The following is a 19,069-nucleotide window of genomic DNA, read 5'->3' as shown; positions in this document are numbered from 1 at the left end:
GGGCGAGATCCGTCGCGCTCCTTAAATCCGGTAGGCTCACAGCTTCCGGTCCTTCCTCGTCCATTTTGCGGAGAAGGTTGGCCTGGAAGACCTGGAGTATGGCCATTGAGTGAAGCGCCAAAACAGCCTGCCCGGTGGCGGTGTAAGCGCGACCGTGCAAAGCTGAGGTAGTGCGGCAGGATTTTGATGGCAGCGCCGTCTTAGCACGCCGTCCAGCAGAGGGCGGGCAAAGTTGGGCGGCTACCGCTTCCTCGACGGGAGGAAGAGAGTGGTACCCTTTGTCCTTAGCACCGTCGACTACGGAGAATGCTGCGGACACGGGAGCACGCACTCTGGCTGAAAAGGGAGCGCTCCAAGACTTAGCGACCTCTTCATGAAGCTCAGGAAGGAAGGGGGCTGGTCTTGAAGGCTGCGAAGTACAGTCCATTTGCAGAAAACAGCCGTCCAGGCGGTTGAGTGCAGGCTGCTGGGGCGTCGACCACTCAAGGCCGAGGCTCTCGACGGCCTGCTCGAGCAGACGCATAAGCTCCGCCTCAATGCTGGCTCTCTTCCCAGAGGGCGGGTGAGAAGATGGTGCGAGGTCCGCGGAGCATTTTTTATGCTTTATAAACAGAACTAGGCGACATTTACTTAGAAACAATGAAGCATTTCTATAGAGCTGGTAAGTCCCGCCCATCCGTAAAACCCCAAGTGGACCTCTAGGTTGAAAAATCGTCAATGCAAGTGAATGAGAGAAAATAATAATTTTCTGGTCCCGTTTGAATTGTGCCATGAATGTGAACATATGTTGTCTGTGAATTTTTTATATAATTTTTAATGTAACGAGTTTGACAGTATACTGTATGATTCTTTGGCTAACAGTTGTGGAAAAGACATAACGAGAAAGACTACATGTCGCATATGTGACGACGTCACCCCATAACACATTTTACCTCCACAAATCACGGTGCGATAATCTATGGAGACAGATCGAGAAGCCTGTGTGTTTTGTACCCAAATGTCACCATTCAAACAAAATAGGCTGTTCTTTCTTCAGATCAAACGCGTAGAAACGCGTCAAACATGTCGAAAGCAGAGAAGAGTTGTAGACCACAAAGTGCTCTCACACAAAGTCTAACCGTATCAAAATTCTAAATTGTAGCATTCTTTACACGAGAAATTATATAAAAAATTCACAGACAACATATGTTCACATTCATGGCAAAATTCAAACGGGACCAGAAAATGATTATTTTCTCTCATTCACTTGCATTGACGATTTTTCAACCTAGAGGTCCAGTGGGGTTAGCGGAAGAGACTTACCAGCTCTATAGCATATCACTTTAATATGTACTATTCTACACCCAAAGCTTTACAATCATATCAGGAGTCTCTCCTCACCCACCACTTATTAACATTTTTGTCCATGTAAAGCAAGCAACGATTAAGAAGGCTGCCAGACCCCTGGCATTCACTTCTGATCATCATACTAGATCTGATGAGGCCACAAACATAGCGAGCCATCTCTGTCCAGATCATCACACCAGTTCTGATGATGCTACAAACATAGGGAGTCCTGAAATGGTAAGTCCTTTGTTTTTTTCTTTAAAATTCTTTCTCTATTGATTTTCGAGAGGGGGTAAAATCTTTGCGTGACAGGGGGACCTGTCACTCAACCCGTCACCGCTAGAGGCAGCTGTCACTGGACCAGCCACCGTTTTATGCGCCTGCCACTCGACCAGTCACGGATATGTGAGCCTGCCACTAGACCAGACATCGTTTTAGGCGCCTGCCTTGCGTTCTTACACAATATGTAAGGTGTTTTTTAACAAAATCGTATCCCCAGTCAGTAGGAGCTAGTGTTGTCAAAAATATCGATATTTCGATAAATATCGATACTGAAATATCTGAACGGTACCAATACTAATTTCCTGAAGTATCGATACTAGCCGAGCTGTCACTTTCACTTCTCTCCAAAGGCGCGTTGATAAACACCACACGCGCACTCGTCTCACTCGCTCTGGTTAAATAGCAAAAGTGTAGTAAATGGGGCCGATCACACTTGACTTGTTTTTTGCAGTGAGAGGCGCCTATTTTCAATTGGTTTCCAGCGAGCGTTCTGCGCGCTGTTTATGCGCCTCGCGGGTCTTCCGTTTTAATGATGAAAGCTAGTTGCTTGAACGCCCGGAGAGTGCGATGATGGAGGATAAACTTATGGTGCTCTCGCGGGTTACCAGGAGCTTAACGACTTCACGAACCGTAACTACCACAATGTTAACAGAAAGTAAATAAAGTTAATAAAAGGCTGATTTGACGTTTACTTGACTGACAGGACAGCTGTTTCAGTGGTTGCCGAGCAACATAACAAATGCAGCGCACTGCTCGTTCTGTGTGATGAGTGCTGTGTGCCTCGCGTTTTCGAACCTGAAAAACGCGTTAGTGTGATCAGGGCCTAATATAGCAAAGCACCTGAAAGACCGACACCGGGATCTATATAAATAATTTCGAGAGGTTGGTAACTCTTCTCATTTTAACATTTCTGAAACATTAACCAAGATGACCTAGTATTGTTGTTGATATGAGTGTGTGTTGTCTCGTTTTTTCACCGTAATTCTTAAAGTTAATATAATCTGACTGAGAAATCTTAGACAAGTAACGTTAAATATTTTAACTGTGGTCAAATGTAAATTAACTTTTGCTTATTTAACTTTATTCAAAAATTTGTATTTAATTCTGCAATTTGCCTTCATATCTTTTCATCAATTTGATTACACAGATACTAATTAAACTAAACTGAGCTATTGAATGACATCTTTGAATTCAATAATGAAATGCCTTTAACTGAAAATTTAATGTTTTATCTTATTATTATACATTACTGACACTATATCCTCCAATTTGATACTGTTAAGTGCTTTGACACAATCTGTATTGTTAAAAGCACTAATAGTATTGTTTTCGCGTATAATGCACACACGTTTGTGTTTAAATCTGTTCATCAAATAACGTTAATGTATTAACCAGCATTAATGCTTTTGAACAAGTGCACTACTTCAGGACATTTTTGTTCATGTAAAATATCCCTCATTGTCATGTTCTAGACTTGTTATATTTAGCTTTAAATAATAAAAAAAAACTTAATATTGTGGCAGGTTTTTTCTCCGTGGTATCGAAAATGGTATCGAATATCGATATTTTTCAAGGTATCGTATCGAAGTTAGAAATTCTAGTATCGTGACAACACTAGTAGGAGCCAGAACAGAACGCACAATATGTCATTATTCACCATTTAATAAACGCGCTTCGCTACCAGACATTTCGCTTCTCTTATTTATCTAACTTATTTGCCCCCTGCTGTTTTAATCCGGAGCGCGAGTCTCGTGACATAACCGACATATATTACGGTGACTGGTCAAGTGGCAGGCGCACATATCCGTGACTGGTCGAGTGGCAGGCGCATATAACGGTGACTGGTCAAGTGGCAGGCGCACATATCCGTGACTGGTCGAGTGCCAGGCGCATATTACGGTGACTGGTCAAGTGGCAGGCGCACATATCCGTGACTGGTCGAGTGCCAGGCGCATATTACGGTGACTGGTCAAGTGGCAGGCGCACATATCCGTGACTGGTCGAGTGGCAGGCGCATATAACGGTGGCTGGTCGAGTGGCAGGCTTATATAACGGTGACTGGTTGAGTGCCAGGCGCATATTACGGTGACTGGTCGAGTGGCAGGCGCACATATCCGTGACTGGTCGAGTGGCAGGCGCATATAACGGTGAATGGTCGAGTGGCAGGTTTATATAACGGTGACTGGTCGAGTGCCAGGCGCATATTACGGTGACTGGTCAAGTGGCAGGCGCACATATCCGTGACATAAGCCTTGCGCCTGCCTCAAGATCTCTCTGTTTACATCTAGACACTCCAAACAAAAAGTGCAACTATTTACTTATTTTCCTATGTGCTATTTTATCTTATTTTTTATTCGCTCGTTTGACCATAATGGAGCGTGTCTCAGCACCTAAGCGTCGCACCTGCCACGAGATCTCTCACTGTTTTCATCTACCAGACACTCCGACTGATGCATATGATCAAATAGACATTTAGACATGCATCCCGCATTTACTACATTCGTGAGAGATCTTGAGGCAGGCGCTTATAGGACCCAACACGCGCGCTCCATTATGTACAAAGAGAGGGAATAAAATATAAGATGAGATGACAAATAGATAAACAATAACAGAATTGCACTGTCTGTTTGCACATGTCCATCAAGTGTCTGGTACATCATGTTAACAGTGAGAGATCTTGTGGCAGGCACGACGCTTCGGTGGAGCCGACACGCGCTCCATTATAAACAAAAAGAGCGAATAAAACGTAAGATAAGATGGCAAACAAGAGCAGTATTTTACTGTGCATTTTACGTGCATCAAGTTAAGTGTCTGGCAACTTTAAACAGAGAGAGATATCCGTGACTGGTCAAGTGGCAGGCGCATATAACGGTGACTGGTCAAGTGGCAGGCACATATAACGGTGAATGGTCGAGTGGCAGGCGCATAAAACGGTGGCTGGTCGAGTGACAGGCTTATATAACGGTGACTGGTCGAGTGCCAGGCGCATATTACGGTGACTGGTCAAGTGGCAGGCGCATATAACGGTGGCTGGTCGAGTGGCAGGCGCATAAAACGGTGGCTGGTCGAGTGACAGGCTTATATAACGGTGACTGGTCGAGTGCCAGGCGCATATTACGGTGACTGGTCAAGTGGCAGGCGCACATATCCGTGACTGGTCGAGTGGCAGGCGCATATAACGGTGGCTGGTCGAGTGGCAGGCTTATATAACGGTGACTGGTTGAGTGCCAGGCGCATATTACGGTGACTGGTCGAGTGGCAGGCGCACATATCCGTGACTGGTCGAGTGGCAGGCGCATATAACGGTGAATGGTCGAGTGGCAGGTTTATATAACGGTGACTGGTCGAGTGCCAGGCGCATATTACGGTGACTGGTCAAGTGGCAGGCGCACATATCCGTGACTGGTCGAGTGGCAGTCGCATATAACGGTGGCTGGTCGAGTGGCAGGCGCACATATCCGTGACTGGTCGAGTGGCAGGCACATATAACGGTGAATGGTCGAGTGGGAGGCTTATATAACGGTGACTGGTCGAGTGCCAGGCGCATATTACGGTGACTGGTCAAGTGGCAGGCGCACATATCCGTGACTGGTCGAGTGGCAGGCGCATATAACGGTGACTGGTCGAGTGGCAGGCGCATAAAACGGTGGCTGGTCGAGTGACAGGCTTATATAACGGTGACTGGTCGAGTGCCAGGCGCATATTACGGTGACTGGTCAAGTGGCAGGCGCACATATCCGTGACTGGTCGAGTGGCAGGCGCGTATAACGGTGACTGGTCGAGTGGCAGGCACATATAACGGTGAATGGTCGAGTGGCAGGCTTATATAACGGTGACTGGTCGAGTGCCAGGCGCATATTACGGTGACTGGTCAAGTGGCAGGCGCACATATCCGTGACTGGTCGAGTGGCAGGCGCATATAACGGTGGCTGGTCGAGTGGCAGGCGCATAAAACGGTGGCTGGTCGAGTGACAGGCTTATATAACGGTGACTGGTCGAGTGCCAGGCGCATATTACGGTGACTGGTCAAGTGGCAGGCGCACATATCCGTGACTGGTCGAGTGGCAGGCGCATATAACGGTGGCTGGTCGAGTGGCAGGCTTATATAACGGTGACTGGTTGAGTGCCAGGCGCATATTACGGTGACTGGTCGAGTGGCAGGCGCACATATCCGTGACTGGTCGAGTGGCAGGCGCATATAACGGTGAATGGTCGAGTGGCAGGTTTATATAACGGTGACTGGTCGAGTGCCAGGCGCATATTACGGTGACTGGTCAAGTGGCAGGCGCACATATCCGTGACTGGTCGAGTGGCAGTCGCATATAACGGTGGCTGGTCGAGTGGCAGGCGCACATATCCGTGACTGGTCGAGTGGCAGGCGCATATAACGGTGGCTGGTCGAGTGGCAGGCGCACATATCCGTGACTGGTCGAGTGGCAGGCGCATATAACGGTGGCTGGTCGAGTGGCAGGCGCATAAAACGGTGGCTGGTCGAGTGACAGCTGCCTCTAGCGGTGACGGGTTGAGTGACAGGTTGAGCGGCAGCTCCCCGGTCACGCAAAGATTTTACCCCAGATTTTCACTGATCTCTTTTCGTTTTTTCAAAGTTTCAGGCCAATGACTCGGATGAAGAGTGTGGTTTACCCTCAACTCAAACAAAGGCAAGTTGACTTTCTCCAAAGGTTATTTCTCCATTTCTGTCACCTGATGGGGTTTGGTTTCCTTGTAGGGCTGCCCTCGACTAAAGACTTTTGCAGTCAATTAGTAGTCGTTCATTTAAGCAATTAGTCCACTAATATTGCGCGTTAATATTAATAATCCATAAATCTTAATAACAAGCCTTTAATTGTCTATATAGCCTATTACATAGCATAATCAGAGCTCAAACGCACGCATAAAGCTTGCTACAGTGTACCAGCAAATGTAATGATTATGAATGTGTCATGAAAAAACAGAAGGAGACTGTCTAAACATTTTAATAATTTATTGTTAATGTTTTCTGTTTTTGGCTGCACTAAAAAATACACATAAATTATTAAATGTGTGCTATTATTAGGTCCAAATTCAGTAAGCGCACTTTCCAAACAAACATTTAAATATGGACCTAATAATAGCACACATTTAATCATTTATGTGTATTTTTTAGATTTGCCAATTTAAACATTAAGTTTCAAGAAAACCTCAATTAGTTAGTTGCACTGTGTGAATTTCAAGCAAAAATAATATTCGAAGATCGCTGGTTATTATTTGATTATTATTCGAAAATCGCTTGAAATTCCCATCCCTAATATGTATTTCAATGCTTTACAGGCTTTAGTGTGTTGTTTCTTTGACAAAATTGCTCAAATAAACAGTATGTCTGTTACAAAATGGATGTTTGAGCCTTGTTTAGCCTATTATTATTATAAAAAATAATTTTTCAAAACAACCACCGCGCCACCGCCAGTAGTTGAGGAAAAATTGAGGAAAAACGAAAAATAAATGAACGAACTGTAATAAATAAAGAACATGGTAGCATAATCAGCATCACAAACAGATTAAATGACATGACGTAAAATCTCAAAAGCTCCTATATTTCGCAGTAGGTTCATTTTAGATTGATAATAACGGGTAAAAAAAGGCTAATACATTTTGTTTCTATTATTCTAACCCTCTAATAGCTTAACACAAAATACAAGCTCAGGCATGCACTTCTGTCCATACAAACTCTGCTGTTCTGCTCTAGCCAGAGAATACTCCAGTTTGAGGAACACTTTAGTAGGCTAAGAAGAAGCAAATATATTTATTAAGTATAACGAGGTTGGGTTCCTTCAACTGTCCAGCCTATTAAAAATGGCTAGGCTATATAAGATAATTTAAAAAAATTGTATTGTATTTTGCCAGATTTTATAGTGTAAAACATATTCAAGTACGAATGAGAACCGTTTCGAGGGGGATGCCAGGTGTGCAAAAAAATAAAAATAAAAAACAAATATTTGAATGTTCAATTTTAAAATCGAATACCAACCCACCGAACAAATATTTGAATATCCGAATATACGGGTCCAGCCCTACGAATTACATAATCTGAGAATATTTATTTTCCATTTGAATTGCTTCATTTAAAAGTAGACATTTCAAGCTTTCTATATATCTATTTCTCATGTCTGTAAGGCAAGTGTACGCTGAGTTTCAGCTCACTGAGAACGGGACGGCAGAAAACGCATCCTGATTGTTTTCTTTTCTTTCTTTTTTTTTTACAAAAGCTCAACAATTTGTTGTTATTGTGAGTTTACAGAAAATAAAAGTAGACCCTTTACATTACTCTGATCTGTATGATAAAAAATGACAGAGTATTTTAAGTTAAATGCAGTAGCTAAAGTCCTTAGCGTTAAGGCCTGCCGCTGTTTCAATGCAGAATTAAAATTAGAACATCATTAATTGTTACTTTTCTGTTACTTTCCCATGATGATTATTATTATTATTTGTATTGTAACAAACATGTAAATGTGGTATAATGTTACTGTAATCAAAAGTTTCAGTGTGCTTGTTTGTAAGCAGATAAAGGATGCTAACACTGGACAGAAAACGCTGCCCCAAATGGATGAAGAAATCATGGCATCCCTTCGTGGTAGGTATTCAGGTTGGCATTGGAGGGGTTGACATTACATTGCAAAGTCCCACAATGGGCATGATTTCCCTTTGCTTAACTTTAGTAACATTATCCCTGTAATACTGGCTAGCTTTTACATTTCATCCATCTGTCATGTACTACAGATGCAGAGTCCTTTCTAGTCAAACAACACTAACTTAACTTTCCCCCTTATTTTCACGTAGAGCTCCCGGAAATGGTTAAATTAATGAAGGAGTGTGTGCAGTGTGTCCGGTCATTGATTTGCTCACCTGACGGAACCCCCTCATCGGCAATGTCATCTAATACAGTGGTCAATGAAATTGATATGGTATGTTACAATTAAGGGCTAATGTGTCTATCACTTAACAGCCATCATGAATTCATGGGTGTTTAGAATGTTGAATTTCCACCATGTAACTTTATGGTAAAATGGATCAATCTTAAAGTGATTTATCTGTCGGAACAGCAAACAAGTACCGAATTCCCTACCGAGTCCCTTTCCCATTTAATTGAATTTGAATGGCTTATAGTTGACTGAAAGTTTAAACTGGCAAGGTTAAAAAAAACATGACAAAAACATTTCAAAACCAAGCTTGATTTAAGCATATTTTCACATTGGAATAATATTCATTCCTCAGAGATGGATGTCCCAACTATGTATTAATTTGTCAGTGGACTCTCTTTCTCTCTCCCTACACATCTCTCTATACAGCACCCCTTGGCTGGAACTGCAGTGATAGTCCCAAAGAGGGCCTTTCAACGGCTGAACAGATCTCGTATGACCATTTTTGCCCAGGAGCTGGCTGTTCTGGTTTTCACTAAGGAAATCCTTGCAGAGTCCACCCTGACAGGGAAATCTGGGAAAGTGGACTCCCAAAAAAGTCAGCTTGATGTTGCCAAAGTGCAGGCCATAACAGGTTTGTAATTTTCTTGAGTTAACCCACTGGGGTCTGAGGTGTTTTCTGGGCCCTGGAGGTGTTCTGACATGCTCTGACATTTGTGCTTATTTCTGTTACTTTTAATATTTCCATGGATAAAGTCTGATTACACTGTATTCACCACAAACTCTGCTACAATAATATATCAGCAGCATGTATGTAAAAGTTTGTAGTTTTGAGAAAATTACGTTTATGCATAGTTTTTGAAAAAGTCACTAAAATAAGGCCATAAAACCCATACTGACTTATTGGTCACGTTATTATCATGTAGTCTACACATTTTGCTTCAAAACTATGTGAAAATCTTCCTGCCCACTCAGTACATCACGCGAGTCATTTGGGAAGCGATCCATTCAGAACTGATGTCCTGCGTTTGTGGTAGATACTGTAACGTGCTGATGTAACTTACCCAGCGGGACACGAGTTGGCATGCGCTGCATGTCTCATTTCTCATCTTTTTGTGCGCAACCGACCCGACCCGACCCGAAGCGTGCAGCCATACCTATACAGTGCGCAAGTACTGAATTGAGGAGAAATGTGTCACCTTTTTCAGACCTTCTGAGTTTGCAGGTATGCACATAAGGTGGCCTTCTGCTGCTTGCAAACTGACTCTTTTGAGGAGACAGTGGATTTCCATTATTTTGGTGCCCTGATTCTACGCGATATGTGCGAATACACTGTAGGCTCACTCTCACTCGTATCCAAGGTAAATCATCAACATTATCATCCCTTACATGTGTTTTATTTAACTAAATACTTAATAATCAGCTAAAACGCATGCGCAGGTCACTTTACTTCCTGAACAAGTGTGCACCCGAGTCCGTGTTGCTTTCACATTCACGCGAGCCGCGGCACGGTTCGGGAGCAACCAAACTCAGACCACCTCCTCCAGTTAGTCTCGGGTTCGGTACCCCAGTACACACCCAGGGCCGCATGACAGCGTTCACATTAGCGATTTTTCATGCGAACCGTGCCCCGTTCCGAACTAAACTGCCAGTGTGAAAGCACCCTAACAGAATGGATTTATTTACAACACAACATAGTCCTAAGATACAAAAAAACTGAGAGACGTGAACAGTCACACATCTTAGTTATCATTTCCAAGGTATTTGCTTCAGGTTAAAAACACAAAACTTTGTGTGAATGTTTTAGTCAGCAGGGCTCATCTGTGCCATCTGGTCCCTGTGAAAAAAAAAAAAGTAACAAAAGACAAATGTGAACATGCTGATATCAAGAGAAACCTGCCAGATTTGGGGAAGAAAATTATTTTAGATCTAATTATATTTTTCTGATTAAAATTGCTATTTAAAAAAAGAAAAAAACCCGGTTTGCTGTGCCTTGTAGGCATATACTTATACGGCTGCATAAAATAATAATAATAATATTAATTTTACATAAATACAGGCAGCCTATAGCGATAAATCAATAAAAAGGAACACTTCAGTACACTACACTAGAGAAACATATATGGATTATCATGTTACTTCAAATGTTTTCATTCGTTATGATGTTACAAAATGAGATTGGAGTAAAACCATGAAGCCTAATGTGTGATGCGTTTTGCTTTTGAAACGCACAGCGCGTGCAGAGAACATTTACTGAAGCGACCGACCGACCGCTCCAAACTATTAAACATTATTGTTACCACATTATACATATCTACGTTTGAGCAGATATCCACAAACACAGTATTTAACAGTAAACACTGGTCTAAACATTATAAAATTCATCATGTTAGAGTAAACACTCATATCAACCTAATTTTATATCATGCTGTTTAATTATTATCGAACATAAAAACATCCTTGTATCATACATGTATATTTATTTATCATTGAAAGGTTGCCTGCCTGTCTATTGTTCATATTTTAAAATGTTTCCATCGATTTCATAAAGTTCAGTCTGGCACCAGTTCAACTAGTACAATGTACAGTTTATGCACCAATAACACTCTAGCTAATATATGTGAGAATACATTTCTTACCTTCAAAATCGTATTTTCAAACCGCATTCTTCTTCGTCTGAGGTAAATCCAAGGTAAACTCATAGCGTGTCTTCCAAACTCGATGAAAAGCAGAGGAATGATGAAGTTTCTCTTCTCTCTTCATGCTTTGTTTTAAACTGATGAGGGAGTTTACAGGTTTTGCGTTCCTTCACGTGGACGATTAGCATGTGAATCGCTTGTGCGCATGTGGGTCTGGTGACATTAGAGATAATGAGCATGCGTTTGAGAAACTGTACCTCTCGTTGCTTTCATACGGATTACTTAAACAGAGAATATTTGGTTTTGATATGATTTACGTATTTTAAAAATAGAGACTTAAAGCTTTAAGACATGGGCGATTCCACAGTTTCTGTCTACAAGGGGTGTAATGAACAATATAGATTGAATAATACCCATTTGTTGTATTTTTTTTATTTTTAGTTCACTATTTTGTGTTAGATAGATGTAAGAAATAATAAAGTTACTTTTATCCCACTAAGTCTTGGCATTATCGTGTAATGAGACTTTATTTGATTTCCGTCCCCAGAAATTGCGGATGTCAGGGTGGGAATTCAGTGCATCTGGATTTTTCCTAAGTCATTTCTTTCATTTCCTTTAATAAAATCCTGAATTTTGGCGCATAACATTTATTTTGGTGTGTCTTCTACAAAATACTAGTACTAACACTGAAAGTATAATTCCCTTAATCCACCACGATGCAATGGAAACATTTACTAACGTCCGTTACACTTTCTGTCCAAGCAGTTCCGCACGTTAAACTATGATTCTAAAGGAAGCAGATCAATAATTTTTCCATTTAATTATATCAGTAGCAAAACGATAAAAACATCTTGTGTGGGTTAAATTCTCATATGCGTTGCTACATGACCAATTGTTAATAAATCGGGATAAAACAGGGGCCGAGATTTTCTGTCAAAAAAACATAACGCTCGTACATTTTATTCTGACGCTGAATTTCCATCTCCTAATGTCTCAACGGTTCTCATGTCAGAAATAAGATTGTCTAGGTCACGGTCGCTCTGCGTGAGAGGAAGAGTTAACAGGATTTCACGGATTTCAATGAATGTGGGTAAGTTTGTGGATTCTGTCCAAAAGTTTACGAACGTTAAAATGATACGAACGTGGTAGACTTTGGTTAAGTAAACATTAAATAGGATCATTGTGGTGAGAAAGGATAAAAGAGTGCGCAAGTCGGATGATTGCTAGTGGTTTCGGACCGAAAGCGGAGTTGTTCATCGTGAAAGCATGCATGAATGGTGGTTTTATACCTGTCGAAGTTAACACGTTAATAGTGCGTTAACACAATCTCACTTATGCCATTAGAATAAACTGTCGGCGTCAATCGCATAGGTTTTTAAACAACAGTGAACTGGGCATGTTAAGGAACACACGCAGATTTTCTTTTGTTTTGAATTGTTCTGTTTAAAAGTATGATTTCAAGCGTTCTTCTGTAGATAATAGATATATTTCTCAGTTCTGTGAGGCATGCTGAGTTTCAGTTTCATTTATGAGACGCGCTCCAGTTCAAGCGTCGGCTTTATTCATCTGCTATATTCAGTGCTTTAAGTGGGCCGGTACGCGCCGGGCCACTTAAAGCACTGGCTATATTTACTTATTATTTATTAAATCCAGGCAATTGGTTGATGAAACACTGATTAAAATTAAGATACTATTAATACAAAACGAAATTCACTTTAAAGAAAGGCTTTGTGCTTTCTGTTTGAGGTCTCTGTGAAAGTTTTAAAGCATGCTTTTAGTGCCGCTTTCAGAGCGGTCTAGTCCGTAACATTGTTTTTTCCTCATAAATGCGAACACGAAACATTTTTCGGTAACTACGACTATATGTGCTGAAAAAAAAAGATAAATAATATTTCATAAAAACCTTTAATATTGCCAAATAAGTAGGGTAACACCAGTGACAAAAAATGGTAGCCTACATGCTGTCTTTAAATAAATGCACAAAAAATATAAAAAAAATCATTAAGCTGTCATTTATGCATATTCATAAAGTCAAAGGGTAATCTAATAATGTGGTGTAAGTTTAAATGTTAGAAAAATAAATAAGACATCTTGTCATACCAAAAGATGAGGTTTCTGTAGAATGAGCCTATAGTTTTGTGTATTGTTTATCCTAATCATATTTAGCACACCATGCCTAATAAATGTCTAAAGTAGCCTATATTCATTATTTTAAAAGGAACACACCGTCAGGCCTAATATGAAATCAAAAAACTTTTCCAAATACTTTGTAGGCCACCATTCATGCAGCATAACAGTCATCATTCATATATTCTTACATATGTATATATATGGCCTTTCTTTATTTTATTTACTTTTTTCAGAAATGATGGCAGGTCTCCTCAAGTTGAGGTTATACCGACTGCCATGATTGTCACCAGGCAGATATCAGGTTCACCCTGACCGCTGCTTAACTGACATTTATCTGCCTCAACAGCCTTCCATTTACTTCTGGAGTAAATTAATTGTCCTTTAGTTAACAAATATTCAGGGTTACTTTGCATAAAGAGTTATTGGTGCTCTATTCAGCAGAATTACTCATTTTTTCCGTTCACGTTACACACGTTATAACTTTGCACACTTGTAGGTGTTCCTTTGTCTTCTACATTTGGCAAATAAATTTGAAAAATGTACCAGTGGTATTTGTTAGTCATTTTGCTGGCTTTCAGTTTATGAACATACCAGACTCAAAAATGCACCTTTAAGTTTATAGAACAGATAATATTAGATGGCCACCCTGCCTGCATGGAAGTCATATTACAAGTTTTGTGAAACATGACTCAAAACTACACCAAATTAGGAAAAAAGCAAAACATGAACTGGGATTCAACCAGAATTTTATTAAACTGAATTAGATTAAGTACACTTTCTGCTTGAACTTGCACTGTTTTTCTGTCCATGTTACATACGTTAAATTTTACATCAACTCAACTTTGATCAAAGTTTACTAGTTTACCATTGCCAGATTTATCCTGCCTTTCACACAGCTGTACCCCAGGTTTTCTCAGGATGTTAACCTGAAGACAATGGCTTTCTCCATGAAGATTGATTTTGCAGGCTGTTGTCCTTGCAGTTAGGCCTAAACTGTGGAATCGCCCACATACAAGTTACAGTTCATTTTCTGTTGCGTTTCAGAATGAACCTAGTAGTAAAGAGGAAGAGATGATTTGGTTCACATGCCACATGAACTGAGGCACTACAGCAATCTGTCAAATTCATAATGAAATTGACTTTTCCTTAACAATAATAAAAAACACAACTGTTATTGCCATTTTTTTAATAAGAGGTACACTGCAATTTTTTGTTCATTCATCAAATAAAAAAAGCTAGACTGAAAAATGTATTATTGGGATTTTAAAACGACATTGGTTCATCAAAATGATCTTACATGTGTGTACTCGCTTTTGTTGCATACAGTATGTGTGACTACCGTATATACTGAAAGCATTATTGACATGACATACTGATAAAATTCCTCACTGCTAATCCTCGTGTACTTTTTATTTAGTAATACTTGTTTAATACAGGATTTTAACAGACTGAAGTAGTGGGAAAAAAAAGTTGTATGAACATGCCCTCTGACCTTACCTCGTTCACTTTAACAGATGCTGTTCTTGCAGAGTTTCCACACACAAGTGTGTCTGATGTGCGAGCGGCCATCAGACGCAAGTGTAACAACGAGCATTTCAGCAAGAAAAAGTAAATAACAATGTGTAGTTTGTGTGTGGCCGCTGTTCCAAAATGTTTTTTTTTCTCTCTTTTTTTTTTCTTCAGTGTTCTTTTAATTTAAAAACATGGTTGGTACATTTTATTATGTTTTAAAATAATAAAACCGTGTGAGATTTAAATAAACACTGTTTGTGTTGTCAATACCATGTGTCTCTGTTATTAAAGTTATATTATTTATTGTACTAAGGGCCTTGAAAACAAGTGCATTCAGTATTGTGTAAAAATTCCCCCAAGAAATTCAGTTTTCAGTATTCTGGTAACATTTTTAAAATACTGCATTGTGACGATGTAATGTTTAAAGTATATTGTACAAAGTATAGCTAAGTAATATTTGTTTATTAATGTGCATTTGTTATTGAAGACAAAGTGTGCTATTTGGATTAAGCCAAAGGTATTACGGAGAATATCATTTTTACTCAAAAATAATAGACTTGTATATTGCTCGTAATGATTTTGTAATGTACTTGTAACACAGATAAAGTACACTTTATTATCACTAATCAAGTATGTAACTAGTCCCTACACAGGCATATACTTAAAGTATACTAAATATACTTGAAGTTGTTCCAATTTAGCCCACAAAAGTACACTAAATACACTTAAAGTTATGCTTTACTACAATTTAAATACAACTAAAATATACTTAGTACAAAATTAGTTGTTTCAAAATAGCACACTTAAAGTTAACTAATCATTAACACACTTGAAGTATACTAATAATTAGTCTGGCTTCAAGTATACTTAACATATTTTTTTTTCACCAGGGTGTGGTTTGGGCGTAACGTGAAATAAACCAATCAGAGCGACATCTCACATTCCCTTTTAGAGCAGGCGCGCTTGTTCCATGGCGGATTACTATTATAACGGCGGATTTGCTAGACGCACGCCAGCAGCGGTTCACAGCCGAGGAGACCGACGTTCTCGTCAGGGCCGTAAAACACAGAGAAGTGATATTGGGGATGGAGAAACACCCAAATTAGCTTCGGTTAAACAGGCGTATGATAATTTGGGTAAAAGTGTAAGCTACCCTTACGAAACAAAAATATATTGCAATATACTAGAATTTATATTGCAATACATTAGAAAATATATTTCAATGTATCAGAAACTTCCTCATATATTTGAAAATATATAGCAATATATGGATGGACAACCTATTGCTATATATTGATTCATATATTAAAATACATTGATATACAAACAACACTGTATTACATTATTGCATGTATGTTTATTGAAACAGTATTTTTTTATGAGTTAAGCAAGCTCATGCATAGGTTTACAGAGAGGTTGATTAACAATAGTCCAAATCAAATTTTTGCATGACATTCATTATATTTTACATTATATAGCCATATGGATGGACCATATATGGCTATGTATTGATTCATATATTGTAAAATGTAGATGAGAGTATTATAAATTAAATTATCATTAACAGCAACAATTACAACTTTTTTTTTTGAGTCCACTTTTTATTCCCCCACATGACATTTCATCCTCAACATTTTATTTCTCCACATGACATTTCATCATCAGCATGACATTTTAGTCCTCCACACTGCAACGTGGAGGTATACATGCATAAAGGTTGGCATAATGTGGCAGATCAACTAACATACATTTCCTGTTGAATTGCATCACATCAAAAACCTTTTTCCTGCCCTGTAACACTCTTTTCAAGCCAACTACATTTTCTAAATGTAGCACTGAACTGTGTGATTTGTCATACTGTCTTCCAACAGCAAAACATTTTCTGTCATCAAGTCTCTCTACCACAATGTAATAATACACAGTGATTATGTGTCCATTATCCAACAAAACAGTGAAGCTGTTCCTTTTCATTACTCTAGTGAACTGCTCTGAGTAATACAGTTCTCCTTTGACGAAAGTTCTACTGAATATTTTCACAATTGTATCCGTGGTGACTGAAAGTTTCTCTCTCATAGCCAGTATCTCTTCATTAGTAAGTTTTCGTACATAGTGTAAACCAAGGGTCACAACTTGATCTGCTACTCTTTCAAACTGTTTCAGCTTTTTTTCACCAGTCAAGTTGTTATACAGCTGTATACATCTAGGCACAGCATTTCTCAGTGCATTGTTTTTCAAAAGAGGCAACACTTGTCTATATGTGAACTGTTTCATTATTTGTAAGGGAACACACTGGGTGCCATGAAACATTTTCAGTATCTCCCCATTAAAAGACTCAAAAATATATCCTGAATGTGCCCACAAAGGTCCCCAATTTCTCACAGAGTCCGGCAAATGAAGACACAAATGTACGTTAAATGACACATTTTCCTTTCCATACAGTGTTTCAAACTGTTTGACAAACTCAACAACTAGTTTTTCACATCTTTTTAACCCCTCTGATGTGACAGTATCCTTACATAGCAAGAACATGAAGGTGACAAGGATTAACCAGTGCTGGTAAAATGCATGGGGTAGTATTCCCTTTAGCACAAAGATGCTATAAAAAAGTAACCAGTTCTGCCATTCACTGGCTTTCCAAAACTTCCTTTGCTGAAAAGAGCGGGGCACTCTTGTGATATTGCAAGGTGGTTTAATTCTCAAGAGTTGTTTGTCGAGCTCAGGAACACGATTACCAATATAGTATGGCTCCTCATGGTGTTCACTATCCAGCCACATGTTTGTCATTTGCCGAACAACTCCAAGATGTACATTATGCATATGGTCAGGAGGCATTCCAGATATGAGGTCAAAGTGTGGGATGTTGACAAGACATGTGGGCCCTTTAATGCCCCTCACAGATTGTGTGGTACACACAGCCTCCCTTGCATCATTTAGGGTTGAAGCATGATCCCTTTTGGGAACTTCTCTGTATGGATAAACCCTAACAGTTCCATTTCCCTTTGGAACTTGTTCACCAGGATGTAGGCAGAGGCTGCACCCATAATGACCATTAAATTGGGTCATGTTTTGCAGAATGGGCCTGGCAACTGAATCACACATCATAACAGCTGCTATCACTCTACAATGATTCACATTGTTGTTGCTGTGTAACTTGAAGCCAACAGTTGACAATGACTGACACTCTTTTGTGAATGGTTTTAAAAATGTATTAACATTTGGCTTTTTAGTACCAAACCATAGGCCAAAAAGTAAAACATTCTCTTTACGGACAAGATAAGGAAGCTCATTTACCATCCCTTGTAATGGCCAAATTCCATACTGGGATGATTTGAATACTGGAACTCCATCACAATTTAATGTTAAGGAGAATGCATGAGGACTATCTAGTGGGCCGCCATCTTTGTTCAGATTATGATACATTTTACCACAACATATGTCATCATAATCGTCTGAATTACATGTGCCATTTCCTGACTTAAGACAAGATGCAATATCTTCTCTTTGAAGAAGATGTTCCAGTTGCGTTTGGATGGGCAAGTATAGGAAGAAATTTCCATTCTTCAGTGAGCTGTTTCTATCCCATGTAGAGTTACATACAGAACACTGCCCTTCAGTGACTTGGTCGCCGATGTAATATTCACAGTTGGGACAGTATATGTGACATTCTAGGTGACCTTGTATTGGTTTAAGCTCTTTTAAGAACAGATGCTTTGAAGTCAGAACATTTTCTGGACAGTGGATATTAATCAAATCTAAAAGATCAGACAGGGCCACACCAGTAAGTGAGTGTCTCAAAGCATATGAAAGGATAAGTAAAAAACTCTGAGCTTTGGTTAGTTGTGAGCCTGTGTAAAGTGGCTCATCATTTACTGGAGGAAACCTTTCATTAATGCCTACTCCCAAATGTGATTCTTCATTTACTGACTTGTCAGTGCTGTCTTCCATGGGAAATTCTTCTCCACTGCCAATGGATTCAGAGTCAGTAAAAGACTGCCATAGTGGGTCAAACACACCAAAATCAACACTGTCCTCAAAACTGAAGATTGATGACTCTGTTGTTTGGCTCAAATTTGGTGGTAGTTCATTGGATTCAGGGTATGCGTGCAGGCTCTGTAATGGGAAAATACAGTAAGTAAGGCCCTTGACAAGCATAAACACTAGGAATTTTGCACAAAATTAAAACTTGACAAAAATATTAAAGATGTGGCATTGTTGTATACAGGGTAAAAATAAGGCTTAGGTTAATTTAAAAAAAGGCTAGGCAAGCAAAATAGTTAAAGTTTG

At 39.7% G+C, this 19,069-nt stretch overlaps 2 protein-coding genes across 6 annotated transcripts in view; one reads left to right on the top strand and one right to left on the bottom strand.

Annotated features, from left to right (window-relative positions):
- Nucleotides 1–1,233: 1,233 nt before the first annotated feature.
- LOC309506591 (uncharacterized protein) lies at nucleotides 1,234–15,034 on the top strand. Its single transcript, XM_082180435.1, has 6 exons — nucleotides 1,234–1,563; nucleotides 6,216–6,269; nucleotides 8,149–8,218; nucleotides 8,425–8,549; nucleotides 8,934–9,138; nucleotides 14,788–15,034. Exons 1-6 carry the CDS (start codon nucleotides 1,561–1,563, stop codon nucleotides 14,883–14,885), a joined length of 555 nt encoding a protein of 184 aa, XP_082036561.1. The 5' UTR covers nucleotides 1,234–1,560; the 3' UTR covers nucleotides 14,886–15,034.
- Nucleotides 15,035–16,046: 1,012 nt separating this feature from the next.
- LOC309505708 (uncharacterized protein) overlaps nucleotides 16,047–19,069 on the bottom strand; it is a 59,580-nt gene continuing 56,557 nt past the window's right edge. For all 5 annotated transcript variants that reach the window (XM_082179165.1, XM_082179166.1, XM_082179168.1 and 2 more), the window contains exon 5: nucleotides 16,047–18,895. In XM_082179165.1, the coding sequence (XP_082035291.1) occupies nucleotides 16,460–18,895 (2,436 nt within the window). In that variant the 3' untranslated portion in view covers nucleotides 16,047–16,459. The remainder of the gene's footprint in view (nucleotides 18,896–19,069) is intronic.

This window comes from Leuciscus leuciscus (assembly GCF_965113295.1).
Source record: "Leuciscus leuciscus genome assembly, chromosome: 9".
NCBI classification, from domain to species: domain Eukaryota; kingdom Metazoa; phylum Chordata; class Actinopteri; order Cypriniformes; family Leuciscidae; genus Leuciscus; species Leuciscus leuciscus.
This window is presented reverse-complemented; position numbering and strand designations above follow the sequence as displayed.

Excerpts from the sequence above, each read along its gene's own strand:
- LOC309506591 (XM_082180435.1), top strand. Across the intron at positions 6,270-8,148 it reads TACCCTCAACTCAAACAAAG|ATAAAGGATGCTAACACTGG; the intron begins GCAAGTTGACTT and ends GTTTGTAAGCAG. Across the intron at positions 8,550-8,933 it reads TGGTCAATGAAATTGATATG|CACCCCTTGGCTGGAACTGC; the intron begins GTATGTTACAAT and ends CTCTCTATACAG.